The 19232-nt window shown below is 45.9% G+C and overlaps 2 protein-coding genes across 4 annotated transcripts in view; one reads left to right on the top strand and one right to left on the bottom strand.

The window, feature by feature from the left end:
• Window positions 1-1013: 1013 nt before the first annotated feature.
• Window positions 1014-19232, bottom strand: part of HEATR4 (HEAT repeat containing 4) — a 56096-nt gene continuing 37877 nt past the window's right edge. For all 3 annotated transcript variants that reach the window (XM_032179502.2, XM_032179503.2, XM_058429685.1), the window contains exons 14-17: window positions 18882-18960; window positions 17489-17648; window positions 15340-15398; window positions 1014-1370 (exon numbers count right to left, since the gene is read on the bottom strand). In XM_032179502.2, the coding sequence (XP_032035393.1) occupies window positions 1134-1370; window positions 15340-15398; window positions 17489-17648; window positions 18882-18960 (535 nt within the window). In that variant the 3' untranslated portion in view covers window positions 1014-1133. The remainder of the gene's footprint in view (window positions 1371-15339; window positions 15399-17488; window positions 17649-18881; window positions 18961-19232) is intronic.
• Window positions 13210-15776, top strand: RIOX1 (ribosomal oxygenase 1). Its single transcript, XM_032179505.2, has one exon. It carries the CDS (start codon window positions 13295-13297, stop codon window positions 15218-15220), a length of 1926 nt encoding a protein of 641 aa, XP_032035396.2. The 5' UTR covers window positions 13210-13294; the 3' UTR covers window positions 15221-15776.

Raw genomic sequence — 19232 nt, 5'->3', positions numbered from 1 at the left:
GCAGAGGTTCATGTTGTCTTTATTTTCATTAATGAATGTCTCAAACATTTTAGGGTATAAACAGCAGTCAGTATTTAGGAAAGGAAGCTGGATTCACACTACTTCGAAATCTGGGTCTTTCCTCATCCACGGCAATTTTTGGGTATCATGTGCTCTTACAGAATCCCATCTTATGATATAGATTCAGTTTACAGCTGTTCTATGATGCTTGAGTATTTCAAATATTAAGTACATCGAGGCTCATGAGAATTGCTAATCTGCCTTGTGAAACTGCGGAGTTGTTTCCCAAGGGTAGAGATGCATTCACTTCCACCCACACAGTACAAAGGGGGAAATGATTGCGCTGGCCTGGATTTTTTGTAATAGTCCCGTGACACGGCTTCCACATTGCTCTGTGGGCTGCAGTTAAAGAACCTAATCTAGAACAAGACTAGACTTGTAGATTTAAAAAGTCACCTAAGCTGTTTCTTTCCTAGACAAATGGGATTCTAGTTTGGGTTTTATTTTATTTTATTATTTTTTGAGACAGAGTCTCATTCTGTCATCCAGGCTGGAATGCTGTGGCACAATCTCGGCTCACTGCAAACTCTGCCCCCTGGGTTCAAGCTATTCTCCTGCCTCAGCCCACTTAGTAGCTGGGATTACAGGTGTGTACCACTACACTCAGCTAATTTTTTTGTATTTTTAATAGAGACGAGGTTTCATCACGTTGGCCAGGACGGTTTCCAACTCCTGGGCTCATGTGATTCACCCACCTTGGCCTCTCAAAGTGCTGGTATTACAGGCATAAGCCAAGGTGCCCACCCCTAATTTGGGTTTCAGAGGGCAATTTGTACCGTTTGGAAAAGATGCTGGATCCTTCAATATTACTGCTTTAGAAAGATTTGGAACTCTGACCCATATTTAGTACATGACTTTATTGGGGCGTGGAAAAATACGCTCTGTCATCTAATGTGATGTCAATTTTCTTTAACCTTCCGTGTAAATGGTGTGCATTAAGACATGAGGTCTACTGTTAAATAATTTTTTCTTTATAAACATAGTGACAACAAGATTGTACAGTATCAATTAAAAAGACCCAACGTGACCAGGTCCACTGCTTCCTGCATCTTGAAGTAAGACAAGTGTTCAGCTTAGAGATGAGCACCTTTCCTTCCAGAGCGAGAAGACATGGTGGGAGAAAAAAATGTTCTCTCTGAGAATTTACCCAGATAAAGAGCTGGGTAGTCGGATCTAAATGGTCCCACAGCAATCCTTTTCTCGCGGGAGGTGCGTAGATCTTTGACAAGTAATGAACGAACTTTGCTTCGTGTGGTTAGGCCTGGGACTGAACTTTGTAGCCAGGGATTTGGTGCGCGGGGCTTCACAGGCTGCAGAGAAACATGAAAACATGAGTGCATACATATGCCAAACGTGTCTCATGTGAGCGACAGAGCCCAAGTGAAGGTTTCTTTGGCCATAGTGTGTCTTTTTTTTTTTTTTTTTTTGAGAGGGAGTCCCACACTCTCTCCCAGGCTGGAGAGCAGTGGTGCGATCTCGGCTCACTGCAAGCTCCACCTCCCGGGTTCACGCCATTCTCCTGCCTCAGCCTCCCGAGTAGCTGGGACTACAGGCGCCCACCACCACGCCCAGCTAATTTTTTGTATTTTTAGTAGAGACGGGGTTTCACCGTGTTAGCCAGGATGGTCTCGATCTCCTGAACTCGTGATCCGCTCGCCTCGGCCTCCCAAAGTGCTGGGATTACAGGCGTGAGCTGCTGCTCACGTGAGTTTCGCTCTTGTTGTCCAGGCTGGGGTGCAATGGTGTGATCTCGGCTCACCGCAGCCTCCGCCCCCAGAGTTCAGGGATTCTCCTGCCTCAGCCTCCCAAGTAGCCGGCATTACAGGCATGCGCCACCACACCCTGTTAATTTTGTATTTTTGGTAGAGACAGCATTTCTCCATGTTGGCCAGGCTGGTCTCGAACTTGCGACCTCAGGTGATCTGCCAGCCCCGGCCTCCCAAAGTGCTGGGATTACAGGCGTGAGCCGCTGCTCCCGGCCATGCCCAGCTAATTTTTTTGTATTTTTAGTAGAGACAGGGTTTCACCATGCTGGACAGGCTGGTCTTGAACTCCTGACCTTGTGATCTGCCTGCCTTGGCCTCCCAAAATGCTGAGATTACAAGCGTGAGCCACCGCGCCCAGAGATTATTCTTTAATTAATCTCAAAAGCCTAACACCAGGGTAGTCTCTCTGAGCCTACTCTGGCTTGAAAAGCTGCCCATTAAAAAATAAAAATAAAAGCCTAACACCAGAGTTTGATATATGTTCACTCACACATTCGTAGAAGGAACACAATATCTCTTATAATATTCTTTACTTCACTAATAAGTTATAATTTCAGCTATACATTATATGGCGTTATTACTAGTTAAGTAATAAAACCAATGCATCATTTATCTTGTTTTTCATTACTTAAAAAATGAATAATTGGCTGGGCACGGTGGCTCGCACCTGTAATCCCAGCACTTTGGGAGGCCGAGGCAGGCAAATCACTTGAAGTTGGGAGTTCAAGACCAGCCTGGTCAACATGGTGAAACCCCATCTCTACTAAAAATACAAAAATTAACCAGGCATGGTGCAGGTGCCTGTAATCCCAGCTACTCGGGAGGCTGAGGCAGGAGAATCACTTGAACCAGGAGGCAGAGGTTGCAGTGAGCCAAGATTGTGCCACTGTACTCTAGCCTGGGCGACAGAGCGAGACTTTGTCTCAAACTAAAAAAAGATTAATCAATTATAATGGACCATATTATTTTAATTTTAATTTTCAAGATTTACTTATATTTGTTATATTTATTTTTAATATTTTATTATGGTTTTTTGAATATTGTATGTGAAATAAAAAATGAAGTCATGATACAAAGTAAGTCTGACCTGTACATGAATGTTTGTAGAAGCTTTATTATAATCACCCAAAACTAGAAGCAACCAAGATATCTTTTAAGAAGTGAATGAACACACTGATACACCTATACAATGGAACAGTATTCAGAGGTAAAAAGAAACGACGCCTGGTGCGGTGGCTCATACTTGTAATCTCAGCACTTTGGGAGGCCAAGGCATGTGGATCACAAGGTCAGGAGTTCGAGACCAGCCTAACATGGTGAAACCCTGTCTCTTCTAAAAATACAAAAATTACCTGGGCGTGGGGGCGTGTGCCTGTAATTCCACTACTCAGGAGGCTGAGGCAGGAGAATCGCTTGAACCTGGGGGTCAGAGGTTGCAGTGAGCCGAGAACACACCACTGCACTCCAGCCTGGGCAGCAGAGCAAGACTCCATCTCAAAAAAAAAAAAAAAAGAAAGAAAGAAAGAAAGAAATGAGCTGTGAAGCCAGAAAAAGACATGCATGCATGAACCTCTTCAAATGTGTATTGCTGCCAGGCGGGTGGCTGACGCCTGTAATCCCAGCACTTTGGGAGGCCGAGGTGGGTAGATCACTTGAGGTCAGGAGTTTGAGACCAGCTTGGCCAATATGGTGAAATCCCGCCTTTACTAAAAATACAAAAATTAGCCAGGGTGGTGGTGCACGCCTGTAATCTCAGCTACTTGGGAGGCTGAGGCACGAGAATCGCTTGAACCCGGCAGTCAGATATTGCAGTGAGGTGAGATGGTGCCACTGCACTTCAACCTGGGCGACAAAGTGAGACTGTGTCTCAAAGAAAAAAAAAAGATATGTATTGCTAGGTGAAAGAAGGCAGCCTGAAAAGGCTACATACTGTATAATTCCAATTATATGACATTGTGTAAAAGACAAAACTATAGAGATAGTGAAAAAAAAAGGCCAGGCATGGTGGCTCACGCCTGTAATCCCAGCACTTTGGGAGGCTAAGGTGGGCAGATCACGAGGTCAGGAGATCGAGACCATCCTGGCTAACAAGGTGAAACCCCATCTCTACTAAAAATACAAAACAAAAAATTAGCCGGGCATGGTGGCGGGCACCTGTAGTCCCAGCTACTCAGGAGGCTGAGGCAGGAGAATGGCGTGAACCCGGGAGGCGGAGCTTGCAGTGAGCCAAGATCGCACCACTGCACTCCATCCTGGGCAACAGAGCGAGACTCTATCTCAAAAAAAAAAAAAAAAAAAAAAAAAAATCAGTAGTTGTCCAGCTACTTGGGAGGCTGAGGTGGGAGGATCACTTGAGCAGGGGCAGTTGAGGCTGAAGTGAGCCATGATCATGCCACTGCAACTCCAGCTTAGGCAACACGAGGAGACTCTGTCTCAAAATAAAAAACAAAAACAAAACAAAAAAAGGAGAAAAAAAAGAAAAATCAGTGGTTGACAGCTATTTGTGGGGAGGAAAGGAGGGTTGAATAAGTGAAGGACAGGCCGGGCACAGTGGCTCACGCCTGTAATCCCAGCACTTTAGGAGGCCCAGGCAGGCAGATGACTTGAGGCCAAGAGTTTGAGACCGGCCTGGCCAACATGGTGAAACCCAGTCTCTACTAAAAATACAAAAATTAGGCCAGGCGCTGTGGCTCACACCTGTAACCCCAGCACTTTGGGAGCCTGGGGCGGGCGGATCACCTGAGGTCAGAAGTTCGAGACCAGCCTGGCCAACGTGGTGAAACTCTGTCTCTACTAAAAATACAAAAATTAACCGAGCATGGTGGTGGGCGATTGTAATCCTAGCTACTCGGGAGGCTGAGGAAGGAGAATTACTTGAGCCCAGGAGGCGGAGGCTGCAATGAGCCGAGACTGCGCCACTGCACTCCAGTCTGGGTGACAGAGCCAGACTTCGAGACTCCATCTCAAAAAAAAAAAAAAAAAAGGGAAGCACAGGAGACTTTTTAAGGTGGTGAAACTATTCTGAATATTCTGTATAATATATGATGGATACGTGACATTATTCATTTGTTAAAACCCATAGAACTTTACAGCAAGAAGAGTGAACCTTATTTTTTGAGACGGAGTTTCACTCTTGTCACCCAGGCTGGAGTGCAATGGTGCAATCTCGGCTCACTGTAACCTCCCCCTCCCAAATTCAAGCTTCTTTAAATGCCTCAGCCACTCTAGTAGCTGAGATTACAGGCACGCACCACCATGCCCAGTTAGTTTTTGTATTTTTAGTAGAGACGGGGTTTCACCATGTTGGCCAGGCTGGTCTTGAACTCCTGACCCTCAGGTGATCCACCCATCTCAACCTCCCAAAGTGCTGGGATTGCAGGCATGAGGCACCCCACCCAGCCAGAGTAAACGTTAATGTATGCAAATTAAAACAAAAACATTTAGGAAGTAAGGAGATCTAGGAAGGAATACGGACTGCATGTAGCAAGAGAACCAAATGTATAGAACAACTTCAGTGAAGGGAGCAGGAAAAACTTCGGAAACGTGTGGAATCTGTAAGACTAAATACAACAGGAATTGCACATAGCACTGTATTCTAGTTAATAAAATTGTTTCCCAAGGGAGTGTGAGTTAATATTTCTGATGTATGGAAAATTGGAACATAAAGTATACTAATAATAATTGTAATGATTACCTGAAAGAAATATAGACAGTCTTCTAGTCATGGAAAATAAATTTTAAAACCTTCATTTTTTACATCAGGTGTTTTTTATTTGTTTGTTTTTTAGAGACCTGGTCTTACCATGTGGCCCCAGCTGCCAGAGTGCAGTAGCTAGTACCTATTCACAGGCACGATCATAGCTCACTATAATCTTGGACTCCTGGGCTCAAGTGATCCTCCTGTCTCTGGCCTCACATGTAGCTAAAACTACATGTACCATCATGCCCCAACCCTCAATTTAAATACAGATTTTTGTTGCAGATGTGATGATGAAAAGTAAATACTTTCAAGCACAATTGTATATTAGGATAAAATTCTGTGTGGAAGTTACTTCATAAAGGAAATGTGAGCGTTTTTTTTAAGATGTAATTTTAATTTTAAAGAAGAGCTTACATATTTTATTTTTAAAATGGATGATGGTAGTTATCAAACTGTTATGGCATTTAGATTCAAATGCATGCATTTAAATTCCGTTTTGAACTTAAAATATCAATATGTAAAGCTGGAATACTTACATGTTTGAAATTAAACTCTGCTTCTATTTAAAATGAAAACATTTTAGATGTCAATTTTTTTTTTTTGAGACAGAGTCTCATCTCTGTCACTCAGGCTGTAGTGCAGTGGCTCAATCTCGGCTCACTGCAACCTCCGCCTCTCAGGTTCAAGCGATTCTCCTGTCTCAGCCTCCTGAGTAGCTGGGATTACAGGCATGCGCCACCATACCCGGCTAATTTTTCTTTATTTTCAGTAGAAACGGGGTTTTACCATGTTGGCCAGGCTGGTCTCAAACTCCCGACCTCAGGTGATCCACTTGCCTCTGCCTCCCAAAGTGCTGGGATTGCAGGTGTGAGCCATCGTGCCTGGCCTCATTTTAGATGTCAATTTAAGAAGGTAAAGAGGTGACATCATTTTTCAAAATTATTTTATAGGTTATATGAGCAATCAAAAGAGTTGGAAATTCAACATCCTAGATAGCATCTGTTATGATGTATAGCAAGACTCAGCCAATTTGTTCTGTAAAAGGCCAGATAGCAGATATTTCAGGCTTTTGGCGCCAGATGGCCTATTCAAACTGTGATTTTTTGTTTGTTTGTTTGTTATTGAGATGGAGTCTTGCACTGTTGCCCAGGCTGGAGTGCAGTGGCGCAATCTCGGCTCACTGCAACCTCTGTCTCCCGCGTTCAAGCAATTCTGGTGCCTCAGCCACCAGAGTAGCTGGGATTACAGGCACATGCCACCACGCCCGGCTAATTTTTGTATTTTTTAGTAGAGACGGGGTTTCGCTATGTTGGCCAGGCTAGTCTTGAACTCCTGGCCCCAAGTGATCCGCCCGCCTCAGCCTCCCAAAGTGCTGGGATTACAGGCATGAGCCACCACACCCAGCCTAAACTTTATATTAACATCCTAAAGTTAAACATGAAAATTCTTCTATAACAAATAATCCCATTACCCAGAGGGAACTTCTGTCTTCAGTTTGGTTTATATCTTTCCGGATATTCAGCTATGCAGGCAGACACACACACACACACACACACACGCACACACACACACACGCACACACACAACATATATGGTTTTAAATAAATTTTACATAATGTAGGCTCATGCCTATAATCCCAGCACTTTGGAAGGCTAAGGCAGGTGGATCACCTGAGGTCAGCAGTTTGAGACCAGCTTAGCCAATATGGTGAAACCCTGTCTCTACTAAAAATAGAAAAATTGGCTGGGCATGGTGGCAGGCGCCTGTAATCCCAACTACTCGGGAGGCTGAAGCAGGAGAATCGCTTGAACCTGGGAGGTGGAGGTTGCAGTGAGCCGAGATTGCACCACTGCACTCCAGCCTGGGTGACAGAGGGAAACTCTGTCTCAAAAAAGAAAAAAGAAAAGAAAAGAAAAGAAAAGAAAAGAAAATTATATATAATGTATATTGGCTGCATTTTTTAAGCAAAAAATGGGACAACATATTGTTCTATAATTTGATTTTTTTAATGCATTATAGACATTTCCTTGTCATTCTTTTAAATAACTGCTGATTGGTAGATATTTGAGTAATTTCCAGTTTTGAAATTATAAGCAACAAGCATCTATGTATAAATATCTTTGTACACATGGGTGAATTTTTTTTTTTTTTGAGACAAGGTTTGGCTCTATTGCCCAGGCTGGAGTGCAGTGGCGCCATCTCAGCTCACTGCAACCTCTGCATCCCAGGCTCAAGCCATCCTCCCACCTTAGCCTCCCTAGTAGCTGGGACCACAGGTGTACATCACCATGCCTGGCTAATTTTTGTATTTAAAATTTTTCGGCTTGGCATGGCAGCTCATTCCTGTAATCCCAGCACTTTGGGAGGCCAAGGCAGTTGGATCACTTAGGGCCAGGAGTTCGAGACCAGCCTGGCCAACATGGCAAAACCCCATCTCAACTAAAAATACAAAAATTAGTTGGGCATCGTGGCACATGCCTGTAATCCAAGCTACTCAGGTGAGGCACAAGAATCGCTTGAACCTGGCAGGTGGAGGTTGCAGTGAGCCAAGATCATGCCACTGCATTTCAGGCTAGGTGACAAAGCAAGACTCCGTCTCAAAAAAAAAAAAAAAAAAAAAATACTGATTTTTCATAGTGACAGCATCTCACCATGTTGTTAAGGCTGGTCTGGAACTCCTGAGCTCAAGCAATCCACCTGCCTCAGCCCACCAAAGTGTTGGGATTATAGATGTTAGCCACTGCACCTGGCCAGTGAATTTTTTTAAGGATAGATTTCTAGATGTAGAATTACTACTGGGTCAAAGATATCAAAATTTTGTATTGATGAATTGTCATCTAAAAGTTTTTACCAGGGTTTCTCAACCCTGGTAGTATTGACATTTGGGGTCAGATAGTCCTTTGTTATGGGGCTTCATTGCACATTGTAGAATGTTTTACAGCATCACTAGATGCTAGTAGCACCCCCACTGTTGGACAACCAAAAATATCTCTAGATATTGCTAAGTGACCTCTGGGGGTGCAAAATAGCCTCGGACATTTGCTTTCTTTTACTTTCCTTTTATTTATCTTTCTCACCATCTCCCTTTCAACAACTCATGCTATCCTTCCTTCTTAAAGAAAAGACACTTAAAGGAACTTATGAGGCCGGGTGTGGTGGCTCACGCCTGTAATTCCAGCACTTTGGGAGACTGAGGCAGGTGGCTTGCCTGAGCTCAGGAGTTCAAGACCAGCTTGACCAACATGGCGAAACCCTGTCTCCAGTGAAAATACAAAAATTAGCCGAGTGTGGTGGCGTGCGCCTGTAATCCCAGCTACTTGGGAGGTGGAGACAGGAGAATTGCTTGAACCCAGGAGGCAGAGATTGCAGTGAGCCGAGATCGCGCCATTGCACTCCAGCCTGGGCAACAGAGACTCTGTCTTGAAAAAAAAAAAAAAGAAAGGAACTTATAATTCAGTATATATCACCCTTCCTTCCCAGTATATTTACACTTTAGATATAGATGAAGTGAAAGTGACAATGACTAATTCAAGAATAACTATCTAATGATGGGATGAATTTTGATGGGAGAGATAATTTGGGGTACTTTCCCGATAGGCTTTAAATCATACTATGTATACTTAAACATCCTGTTGGCTCTATTCATCTTCTTTTCTGTAGAAGTTTCTCTGAATAACAATGATTAGCATCTATATTCAGAATGTCAAGCTCCTGGCCAAGTGCGGCGGCTCACGCCTGTAATCCCAGCACTTTGGGAGGCCAAGGTGGGCGGATCACGAGGTCAGGAGATCGAGACCATCCTGGCTAACACGGTGAAACCCCGTTTGTACTAAAAATAATTAAAAAAAAAAAAAAAAGAAGAAGAAGAATGTCAGGTTCCTTTGATTTTTCTTAAAGGGAATTCTATTGATTCAAAACAAAAAAAAAAACAGAAGAGAAAGGTAAGCAATGCTTAAAAATCAAGAAAAATGAGATGAATTAGGGAAAGTAAAGTTTATTGTTTAAAAAATACTATATTTTGGCTGGGCGCAGTGGCTCACGCCTGTAATGCCAGCACTTTGGGAGGCTGAGGCGGGCAGATCACCTGAGGTCAGGAGTTTGAGACCAGCCTGGCCAACATGAGAAACCCCATCTCTACTAAAAATACAAAAATTAGTCGGGCATGGTAGGGGGTGCCTGTAATCCCAGCTACTCAGGAGGCTGAGGCAGGAGAATTGCTTAAATCTGGGAGGCAGAGGTTGCAGTGGGCCGAGATAGCACCACTGCACTTCAGTCTGGATGACAGAGCGAGACTCTATCTCAAAACAAACAAACAAACAAAAAAAGCCTATATTTTTAGCAGGGCATGGTGGCTCATGCTTGTAATCCCAGGGCAGTGTGCTAAATGCAAGACGGGATAGAAAAAGGCATAAGGAAGTCTTTTCCTTGAATTTTAGGAAGGAATATGACAAGAACATGAATTACCAGCACAATGTGTTAAATTCATGTGAAAGAGTCAAAATTCTCTTGAGATGAAGGAGATGGTAGCGCCTTTGGAGAGGAGATGGAATGTGAAATGGGCTTTAATTAGGGTTTTGACAAAAGATAATTGGGGGACAGTATGCAGAGGAAACAGCCTGAGAAAACATATAAAGGACAATATAGGTAAGCAACAGCAAACAGTCTAGTTTGTAGAAGTAGAGTTTACAGGGGTTGGGGATGATAGGCTGTAACATTACGTGACTTCAGTACCTAGCTGAGGAACTTGGATTTGTCAATGGGGCACATGGGTAGATTTTGAGTAGGTGATGACAGGTTTGGGGCCTCAACTTGAGAAAATTAATCTTGTAGCTATCTGTGGTATAAATTGGCATGGGGGCTGATAAGGTTTGGCTCTGTGTCCCCACCCAAATCTCATGTTGAATTGTAATGTCCAATGTTGGGGCAGGGACCTGGTGGGAGGTGATTACATCATGGGGGCAGATTTCCTCCTTGCTGCTCTCATGATGGTGGCTGAGTTCTCACAAGATCTGGTTGCTTTTGTTTGAGACGGAGTCTCACTCTGTCGCCCAGGCTGGAGTGCAGTGGCGTGATCTTGACTCACTGCGACCTCCACCTCCCGGGTTCATGCAATTCTCCTGCCTCAGCCTCCAGAGCAGCTGGGATGACAGGGGCGTGCCACCATGCCCAGCTAATTTTTTGTATTTTTAGTAGAGATGGGGTTTCACTGTGCTAGCCAGGATGGTCTTGATCTCCTGACCTCGTGATCCACCCACCTCGGCCTCCTGAAGTGCTGGGATTACAGGTGTGAGCTTGCTTCCCCTTCACCTTCCACCATGATTTTAAGTTTCTTTAGGCCTCCCCAACCATGCTTCCTCTACAGCCTGAGGAACTGTGAGCCAATTAAACCTCTTTTCTTTATAAATTACTCAGTCTCAGGTAGTTCTTTATAGCAATGTGAGAATGGCTAAGATAGGAGCAATTAATGGTAAAGAGACGGCCGGGTGCCGTGGCTCATGCCTGTAATCCCAGCACTTTGGGAGGCCGAGATGGGTGGATCACCTGAGGTCAGGAGTTCGAGACCAGCCTGACCAACATGGTGAAATCCTGTCTCTACTAAAAATACAAAAATTAGCTTCGGTGGTAGCAGGTGCCTGTAATCCCAGCTACCTGGGAGCTGAGGCAGGAGAATCACTTAAACCTGGGAGGTGGAGGTTGCAGTGAGCCAAGACTGGGCCATTGCAACACAGAGGTTGGGGCAACACAGAGGTTGGGGCAACACAGCAAGACCCTGTCTCAAAAAAATAAAATAAAAATAAAAAATAAGGTAAAGAGACTAGTTGGGAGGCTATTTGTAATTAACCAGGATTTCTCTGCCTCGACACTACACTACTGACGTTTTGCATCGGATAATTATTTGTTGTGGGAAGGTTGTTCTTAGTATTGTAGAATGTTTAGCAGTGTCTCTAATGTCTATTTACTAGATGTTAGACAACCCCTCGCCCCCTATATGACATTGCCAAATGTCCCTATGGGAACAATATCACCCCCAGTTGATAACTGTGTGTGTAACAGACCATGTGAGAAATAAAAAAGGGTGGATGTTAGACATGGGCAAGGGCAAGATCTAAAAGTCTCGGCAAGTGTTTGGATAGGCGTGCAACTCAGAAATAGGGAGTGTTGAAAGCTCAAACAGAGAAGGGTCCTAGAGGCCATGTACTGTAGTCTAATATGCTTATCATTGCTTGAAACATTGTAAACCCTCTTGGAAGGCAGTTTAGTAAAACCTATTAATAATCACAAAAAGTATCTTGCTTTTTGACCCAGCACTTTTATTTCTGGGAGTTTATCTTAAATGATTCAAATGAAGACAAGGAATCTTTATGTACAAAGCAATTAGTTGCATGACAGACAGTGACCATGTTCTCAAAAATTACACCCTCATGCCACCACATTGCCTGTTAGAGGCCCAGATTGAAGAACCCGAGTTTAAGAGCCAGAGAAGTTGTAGCTAAAGAAACAAAATCCCAGAGGGGCAGGAAGGGCAGCTATCAAGAATGCAAGTAGAGAAATTCATAACTTCTTTTTCAGAGAGAGGACAATGAATTTGAGAATTTGTATTGGAGAAAGGAGGGAGAGATGTTAGGTGGAGGAACTCCTAGATAAGGCTTCAATCAGTGAATTCATCTGCAGAGCAGAAGTTTATGCAGAACTCAAACTGCCTGGGGGCATTCCTTGAAAACAAGAATTCTGCACTTTTTGGTAGGAAGCTGCCGGTGGAACATCCTGTTCAGAAATGAGGACATCCAAGGAACACTGCAATGTGCAGAGACTAGAAGGAAAAAACAGTCAAGTAGCCATTTCTCCTGGGGAGTCTCTAGTAACTTGATTTTGTGCTTCTTGTTGTTTTTTGAGACGGAGTGTCACTCTGTCGCCCAGGCTGGAGTGCAATGGCACGATCTCGGCTCACTGCAACCTCCACCTCCCGAGTTCAAGCAATTCTCCTGTCTCAGCCTCCCGAGTAGCTGGGACTACAGGTGCGAGCCACCACACCTGGCTAATTTTTGTAATTTTTAAAATTATTATTTATTTTTGTTTTTTTGAGGCAGAGTCTCGCTCTGTCGCCCAGGCTGGAGTGCAGTGGCGCGATCTCGGCTCACTGCAAGCTCTGCATCCCGGGTTCATGCCATCCTCCTGCCTCAGCCTCCCGAGTAGCCGGGACTACAGGTGCCCACCACCACGTCCGGCTAATTTTTTGTATTTTTCTTGTATAGTAGAGAAGGGGTTTCACCGTGTTAGCTAGGATGGTCTCGATCTCCTGACCTCGTGATCCGCCCGCCTCGGCCTCCCAAAGTGCTGAGATTACAGGCGTGAGCCACCGCGCCCAGCCAATTTTTGTAATTTTAGAAGAGACGGGGTTTCACCATATTGGTCAGGCTGGTCTCGAACTCCTGACCTCAGGTGATCCACACGCCTCAGCCTCCGAAAGTGCTAGGATTACAGTCGTGAACCACTGCGCTTGGCCGCAACTTGATTTTTAAATTGCTCTCTGAGTGTAGATTCCTTGTTTGTTTGGCAAGGGTTCTTGCCGCTGCCGCTACAGCTTGAAGCCAAACATTTAATGAAAGCGAGCGGGAGGGGCCGAATAGAGGAATGATGGGCGTGGCCAACCCCGAGGTGGCTGGAGGCCGCGCCCCCTTCCCAGAGTGCACCGCAGCCGCTGCATTCAGGAACCGCTTCAGCTTCGGCCCCCGCCGGGCGGGGAAGACGGTCTGGTGTGGTCTGGCCATGGATGGGCTCCAGGCCAGTGCAGGGCCGTTGAGGCGCGGGCGGCCGAGGCGCCGGCGCAAGCCACAGCCACACAGCGGGTCGGTCCTGGCCCTGCCCTTGAGGCCCAGGAAGATACGAAAGCAGTTGAGAAGTGTTGTATCCCGCATGGCAGCGCTGAGGACGCAGACGCTGCCTAGCGAGGATTCGGAGGACTCGAGGGTGGAGTCGACGGCAGACGACCTGGGGGACGCGCTACCCGGTGGGGTGGCGGTGGCGGCCATCCCGGACGCAGCCCGGCGAGAGCCATACGGCCACCTGGGGCCCGCAGAGCTGCTGGAGGCCTCGCCCGCCGCACGCTCCCTGCAGACCCCGCCGACGCGCCTGGTGCCCGCTTCCGCGCCGCCCGCGCGCCTGGTGGAGGTGCCCGCCGCGCCGGCCCGGGTGATGGAGACCTCGGCCCTGCTGTGCACCGCGCAGCACTTGGCGGCCGCTCAGTCGTCCGGGGCCCCTGCGACGGCGCCGGAGCCGCAGGTGGATAACACGGGTGGGGAGCCGGCCTGGGACTCCCCGCTGCGGCGCGTCTTGGCCGAGCTGAACCGCATCCCCAGCAGCCGGCGGCGAGCGGCCCGCCTCTTTGAGTGGCTCATCGCGCCTATGCCGCCAGATCACTTCTACCGGCGCCTATGGGAGCGCGAGGCGGTGCTGGTGCGGCGGCAGGACCACACCTACTACCAGGGACTTTTCTCTACCGCCGACCTGGACTCGATGCTGCGCAACGAGGAGGTGCAGTTCGGCCAGCACTTGGACGCCGCTCGCTACATCAACGGGCGACGCGAGACCCTGAACCCACCCGGCCGCGCGCTGCCCGCCGCCGCGTGGTCCCTGTACCAGGCCGGCTGCTCCCTGCGCCTCCTCTGTCCGCAGGCTTTCTCTACCACTGTGTGGCAGTTTTTGGCTGTGCTTCAAGAGCAGTTTGGAAGCATGGCAGGCTCCAACGTTTACCTCACGCCCCCTAACTCGCAGGGCTTTGCCCCCCACTACGACGACATCGAGGCCTTCGTGCTGCAGCTGGAAGGTAGGAAACTCTGGCGTGTATACCGACCCCGAGTCCCAACCGAGGAACTGGCTCTGACATCCAGCCCCAACTTCAGTCAGGACGACCTCGGTGAGCCGGTGCTGCAGACCGTGCTGGAACCTGGAGATTTGCTGTATTTTCCTAGGGGCTTCATTCACCAAGCTGAATGCCAGGATGGAGTCCACTCTCTGCACCTCACCTTGTCCACGTACCAGCGCAATACCTGGGGTGACTTCTTAGAGGCCATACTGCCTCTGGCAGTGCAGGCTGCAATGGAAGAAAACGTGGAGTTTCGGAGGGGTCTGCCCCGAGACTTCATGGATTACATGGGGGCCCAGCATTCAGATTCTAAGGATCCGCGAAGAACCGCTTTCATGGAGAAGGTGCGGGTCTTGGTTGCCCGCCTGGGACACTTTGCTCCTGTTGATGCTGTGGCCGACCAGCGAGCCAAAGACTTCATCCACGATTCTCTGCCCCCTGTTTTGACTGATAGGGAGAGGGCACTAAGTGTTTACGGGCTTCCAATTCGCTGGGAGGCTGGAGAACCTGTAAACGTCGGGGCCCAGTTGACAACAGATACAGAAGTCCACATGCTTCAGGATGGGATAGCTCGGCTGGTGGGTGAGGGGGGCCATTTGTTTCTCTATTACACAGTGGAAAACTCCCGTGTGTATCATCTGGAAGAACCCAAGTGCTTGGAAATATACCCCCAGCAAGCTGATGCCATGGAACTGTTGCTTCGTTCTTACCCAGAGTTTGTGAGAGTGGGGGACCTGCCCTGTGACAGTGTGGAGGACCAGCTTTCCTTGGCAACCATGTTGTATGATAAGGGGCTGCTGCTCACCAAGATGCCTCTAGCCCTAAATTAGTTTCTTGTTGATTGCTGGAAACAAGGCAGTAGTGATTCTCCCCTGCCACTGCTACCTTTTTTTTTTTTTCCTTAAACTCATGTTCTTACCTTGATAACCATCAGTGTGCTCACATTTACCTTTATGACTGCCTCAGTGTCACAAACCTCGGAAGGTCTTCTAGGAAGAACCATCTCATCTAGGTACAAAAGGAAAAGGAGAAGTTGGAGGTAGAAAAAAAAACCTTGATCCATGATCATTTCAGAGCACCAACTTCATCACCTTCAGCCTTCAGTGTACTGGGTAGCACTGACCATGTCATTCTGCTTGAGACAGACATTAGATTTTTTTTGGAATTTGGATCTTTCATCTGAGTTCTTTTTCATCAGTTTGGGGGGTGGGGCGGGGTCAGTATCCTGTTTGTTATTGTTAAATTTGTATGAACCTTAGAAAAGTTATTAAAGTGCCAAAGAATGTTTCCCTTTTCTAAGGCTAGATTATTATGTGGGATGGTTCGAAGAAATGCAGGAGCGGGAGGAAGATAGGGAAAATCTATAATGGCTGAAGTGAAAAGCAACTTGGGGTGGTTGTAGCATGTAAAAGGAGCATGTTAATCAACCTCTTAAGGAAGAGAATCTCAGGCTGGGTGCGGTGCTCACGCCTGTAATCCCAGCACTTTGGGAGGCTCAGGCGGGTGGATCACCTGAGGTCAGCAGTTTGAGACCAGCCTGGCCAACATGGCAAAACCCCGTCTCTAGTAAGAATACACAAATTAGCCAGGCATAGTGGTGCATGCCTGTAATCCCAGCTACTGGGGGCTGAGGCAGGAGGATCACTTGAACCTGAGAGGAGGAGGTTGCAGTGAGCTGAGATCATGCTACTGCACTCCAGCCTGGGCAACAGAGCGAGACTCCGTCTCAAAAAAAAAAAAAAAAAAGGATCTTATCTGATTGGGACCAGTTCACTAACTTTGGGGATAATTTATGCTATTTAATTATGCAACCCAATTCTAGTAGAAAAATTATTTTCTACCAGCTAGTTCAGTTTTAAGAGCATGGTATGTTTTTGCTCACTGTTTGCTTACATCCATGGCTGGCACTGCTGTCATAAGGGCAGCATGTCACCTAGTTGTGCCTTCATAGACCTTAGGCAACCAACTTTAGCAAGCTGGCCATGACGGAAGGCTGGTGTTCAAGTTACTTTCCACTCTCATTTTTATTCTGGCAGTTGGAAGAAACTTCCCCAAATCTGACAAGTGAATATTCTCATGGTTGGTGGAAAAGCGCCTGATGTACCAGAAAGAGCACTGGACTTGGAACCAGAAGACCTGGGTTTGGGGTGGTAGCTGGTAGGCAGCTGGCTGAGTGACCTGAGGCTGCTGCTACGCTCGGGCACACAGATTTTGTAAGTATATTTTGGTACAGCTTGATTTCTGCACCCTCATCATTTAGGTTGTGTCTGGGACTCTTAAGATAAGTCTATCACCATAATGGATAGTTTTCTGTTATTTAAGGTTGAGAACTTTATAAGTTCTTTTTTAAAAAGTTACAAAAGCATAGACATACACTAAGTAAAAATGATAGTTCTCCCTCCAACCCCACTTTCCAGAGACAAGCACTATTTTTTGTTTGTTTGTTTGTTTGAGACAGGGTCCCACTCTGTTGCCCAGGCTGGGGTACAGTGGTGAGATCTTGGGTTACTGCAGCCTCACCTTCCTGGGCTCAAGCAATCCTCCCACCTCAGCCTCCTTAGTAGATAGGACTACCAGTGTGTGCCACCACACCCAGATAATTTTTAATTTTTTTTTTTTTTTGTAGAGATGGAGGGGTCTTGCTATGTTGCCCAGACTGGTTTTGAACTCCTGGCCTGGGGTGATCCTCCCACCATGGCCTCCCAAAGCACTGGGATTTCAGGTGTGTGCCACCACGCCCAACCACCAACCACTACCACTATTAAGGTTAAGCTCATAAGGCTTTTTTGGGTGCTTAATCAAACATACATGGTAGTATTGTTTTATAAAGACTTGTGTTTTGTGATATGTCCTTTTTTGACCTAACTTTTAAGTCAGTTCAAATAGAGATAACTTTTTTTTTAAGGGAGAAAATAAATGAATAAAAACCTGAGAAACAAAAAAATAAAGACTGAGTGGATGGTAGCCAAGAGGGAAGGGAGTACCCTTTCCTGACTCTTGCATCCTCCAAGGCTTGTTACTAAGTCCCAAAACATCCAGATCCTGGAAGAGGCTTATTAAAGGAATCAAGGCATAGAATTCACCCCTAGGAAACCTACCCTGAAAAGTTTCTTGGAGTAAAGTCTGGAGTGTTAGTGGTTCTTGTTCTCTTTTGGGTTTCAAGTAAACACGTTTTGCTTCCTCCTTCACTTTTCCCATGACCATCTCCAGCTTGAGTATTTTGTGTGTCAGCAAGTCCTTTTGGCTTAGTGTTTTAATCTAAATTAGAACAAATAATGTTTGAAAAACAAAACAAAACACCTGTACTAGGCAGCAAATTATCAAAAAACATTAATAAAGTGATTGTGGGAGGCTGAGGAGGGAGGATCACTTGAGCCCAACAGTTCAAGGCTACAGTGAGCTGTGATCATGCCACTGCACTCCAGCCTGGGCAATAAAGTGAGACCCTGTCTCTAGAAAAAAAAAGAAGTAACTAATTGCATATGCTTATCAGTAGTAGGTGATATGTAAGTGCCTGAGAACATTGTTCTCTTATGATATTGGTTGGAGATTTTTTATACCTGTTTGTGAAAATTTTACTTCAGCTTTTTGGGCATGATGAAAGGAAGCTGCTAAGAAATGCTTGCTTGGTGTGAAGTTGGTTTCTGGTTTCTTGAATTACCTTTTTAAAGTCCTTTCTCCTCTACTCCTTCATCCTATCTAACAGCTTTGAAAAATTAGAACAATCCAGGCCAGGCATGATGGCTGATGCCTGTAATCCCAGCACTTTGGGAAGCTGAGGCGGGTGGATCGCTTGAGGCCAGGAGTTCAAGACCAGCCTGGCCAACATGGCAAAACCTTGTCTCCACTAAAAATACAAAAAAATTAGTTGGGTGTGGTGGCACATGCCTATAATCCCAGCTACTTTGGTGGCTGAGGCACGAGAATCACTTGAACCCAGGAGGTGGAGGTTGCAGTGAGCCAAGATCACACCACTGCACTCCAGCCTGGGCAACAATGTGAGACTGTCCCCCCCTCAAAAAAAAAGCAAAAATTATGTTAATCCTTTCAGCAAGAGATTTTCTTTGGTGAGAGAACCCAGATTAGGAATTCAGAAAAATTAAGAAAATCTAGGGGGCCAGCTCTAGTCCCTTATTCCTTCTCTATGCCTATTTGAAAAAAAGGAAAACTAAACAACTTGTGTTTGGGGATGATGGGGAGAAAATAGGAAGGGAGGGAAATAGTATTTCAGAAACAATAACAGATTTTTGAGGGCTACTTGATAGGACTAATAGGATTTTTGTTTTGTTTTTGTCTTTACTAGTAGGACCTTGTAACCCAATCTTGCACAGATGCTTTGCATCTTCAAATGATGTGGCATCTGTGTCTGGAGTTTTAGAAAGTACTTCTATGGTGGGAAAAAGGGTATGTACATGTTTGAGGAGGGCAGGGTCTGAGGAACTCTTGAGAGCCCTGAATTTTCTCCTGAAAACAGAGCTTGCACTTATTTACCCTGTTCTTGATCTCCTGAAGCATTTCTTGGTTTCCTTCATTTCCTAAGTTGAGTATCTTCATTGTCTGGTACATTTCCCTGAAAGATAAGAAGGGCTTCTTAGATTATTCTACCCTGCCCTTTAAAAAAGTATGGGGGTAGAAAATATAGGACTTGGAATCAGGTAAGAATCCCAAGTTCCAATCCTAACTGTGCAGTTTTGCTGAGCATTATATGCAAAAATGGTATAATGCTTAGCTTACAGGAATACTGTGCAGTTTTTCAGACAATATATTTGTGGGCTTTTTTGTTCGCTTTTTGTTTTTGCGAGATGGAGTCTTGCTCTGTTTCCCAGAGCTGGAGTGCAATGG

The sequence above is a fragment of the Hylobates moloch genome, unplaced genomic scaffold, assembly GCF_009828535.3.
Source record: "Hylobates moloch isolate HMO894 unplaced genomic scaffold, HMol_V3 SCAFFOLD_16, whole genome shotgun sequence".
In the NCBI taxonomy this organism is placed as follows: Eukaryota; Metazoa; Chordata; class Mammalia; order Primates; family Hylobatidae; genus Hylobates; species Hylobates moloch.
The sequence above is the reverse complement of the archived record's forward strand: the minus strand, read 5'-3'. Positions and strand labels throughout refer to the sequence as shown.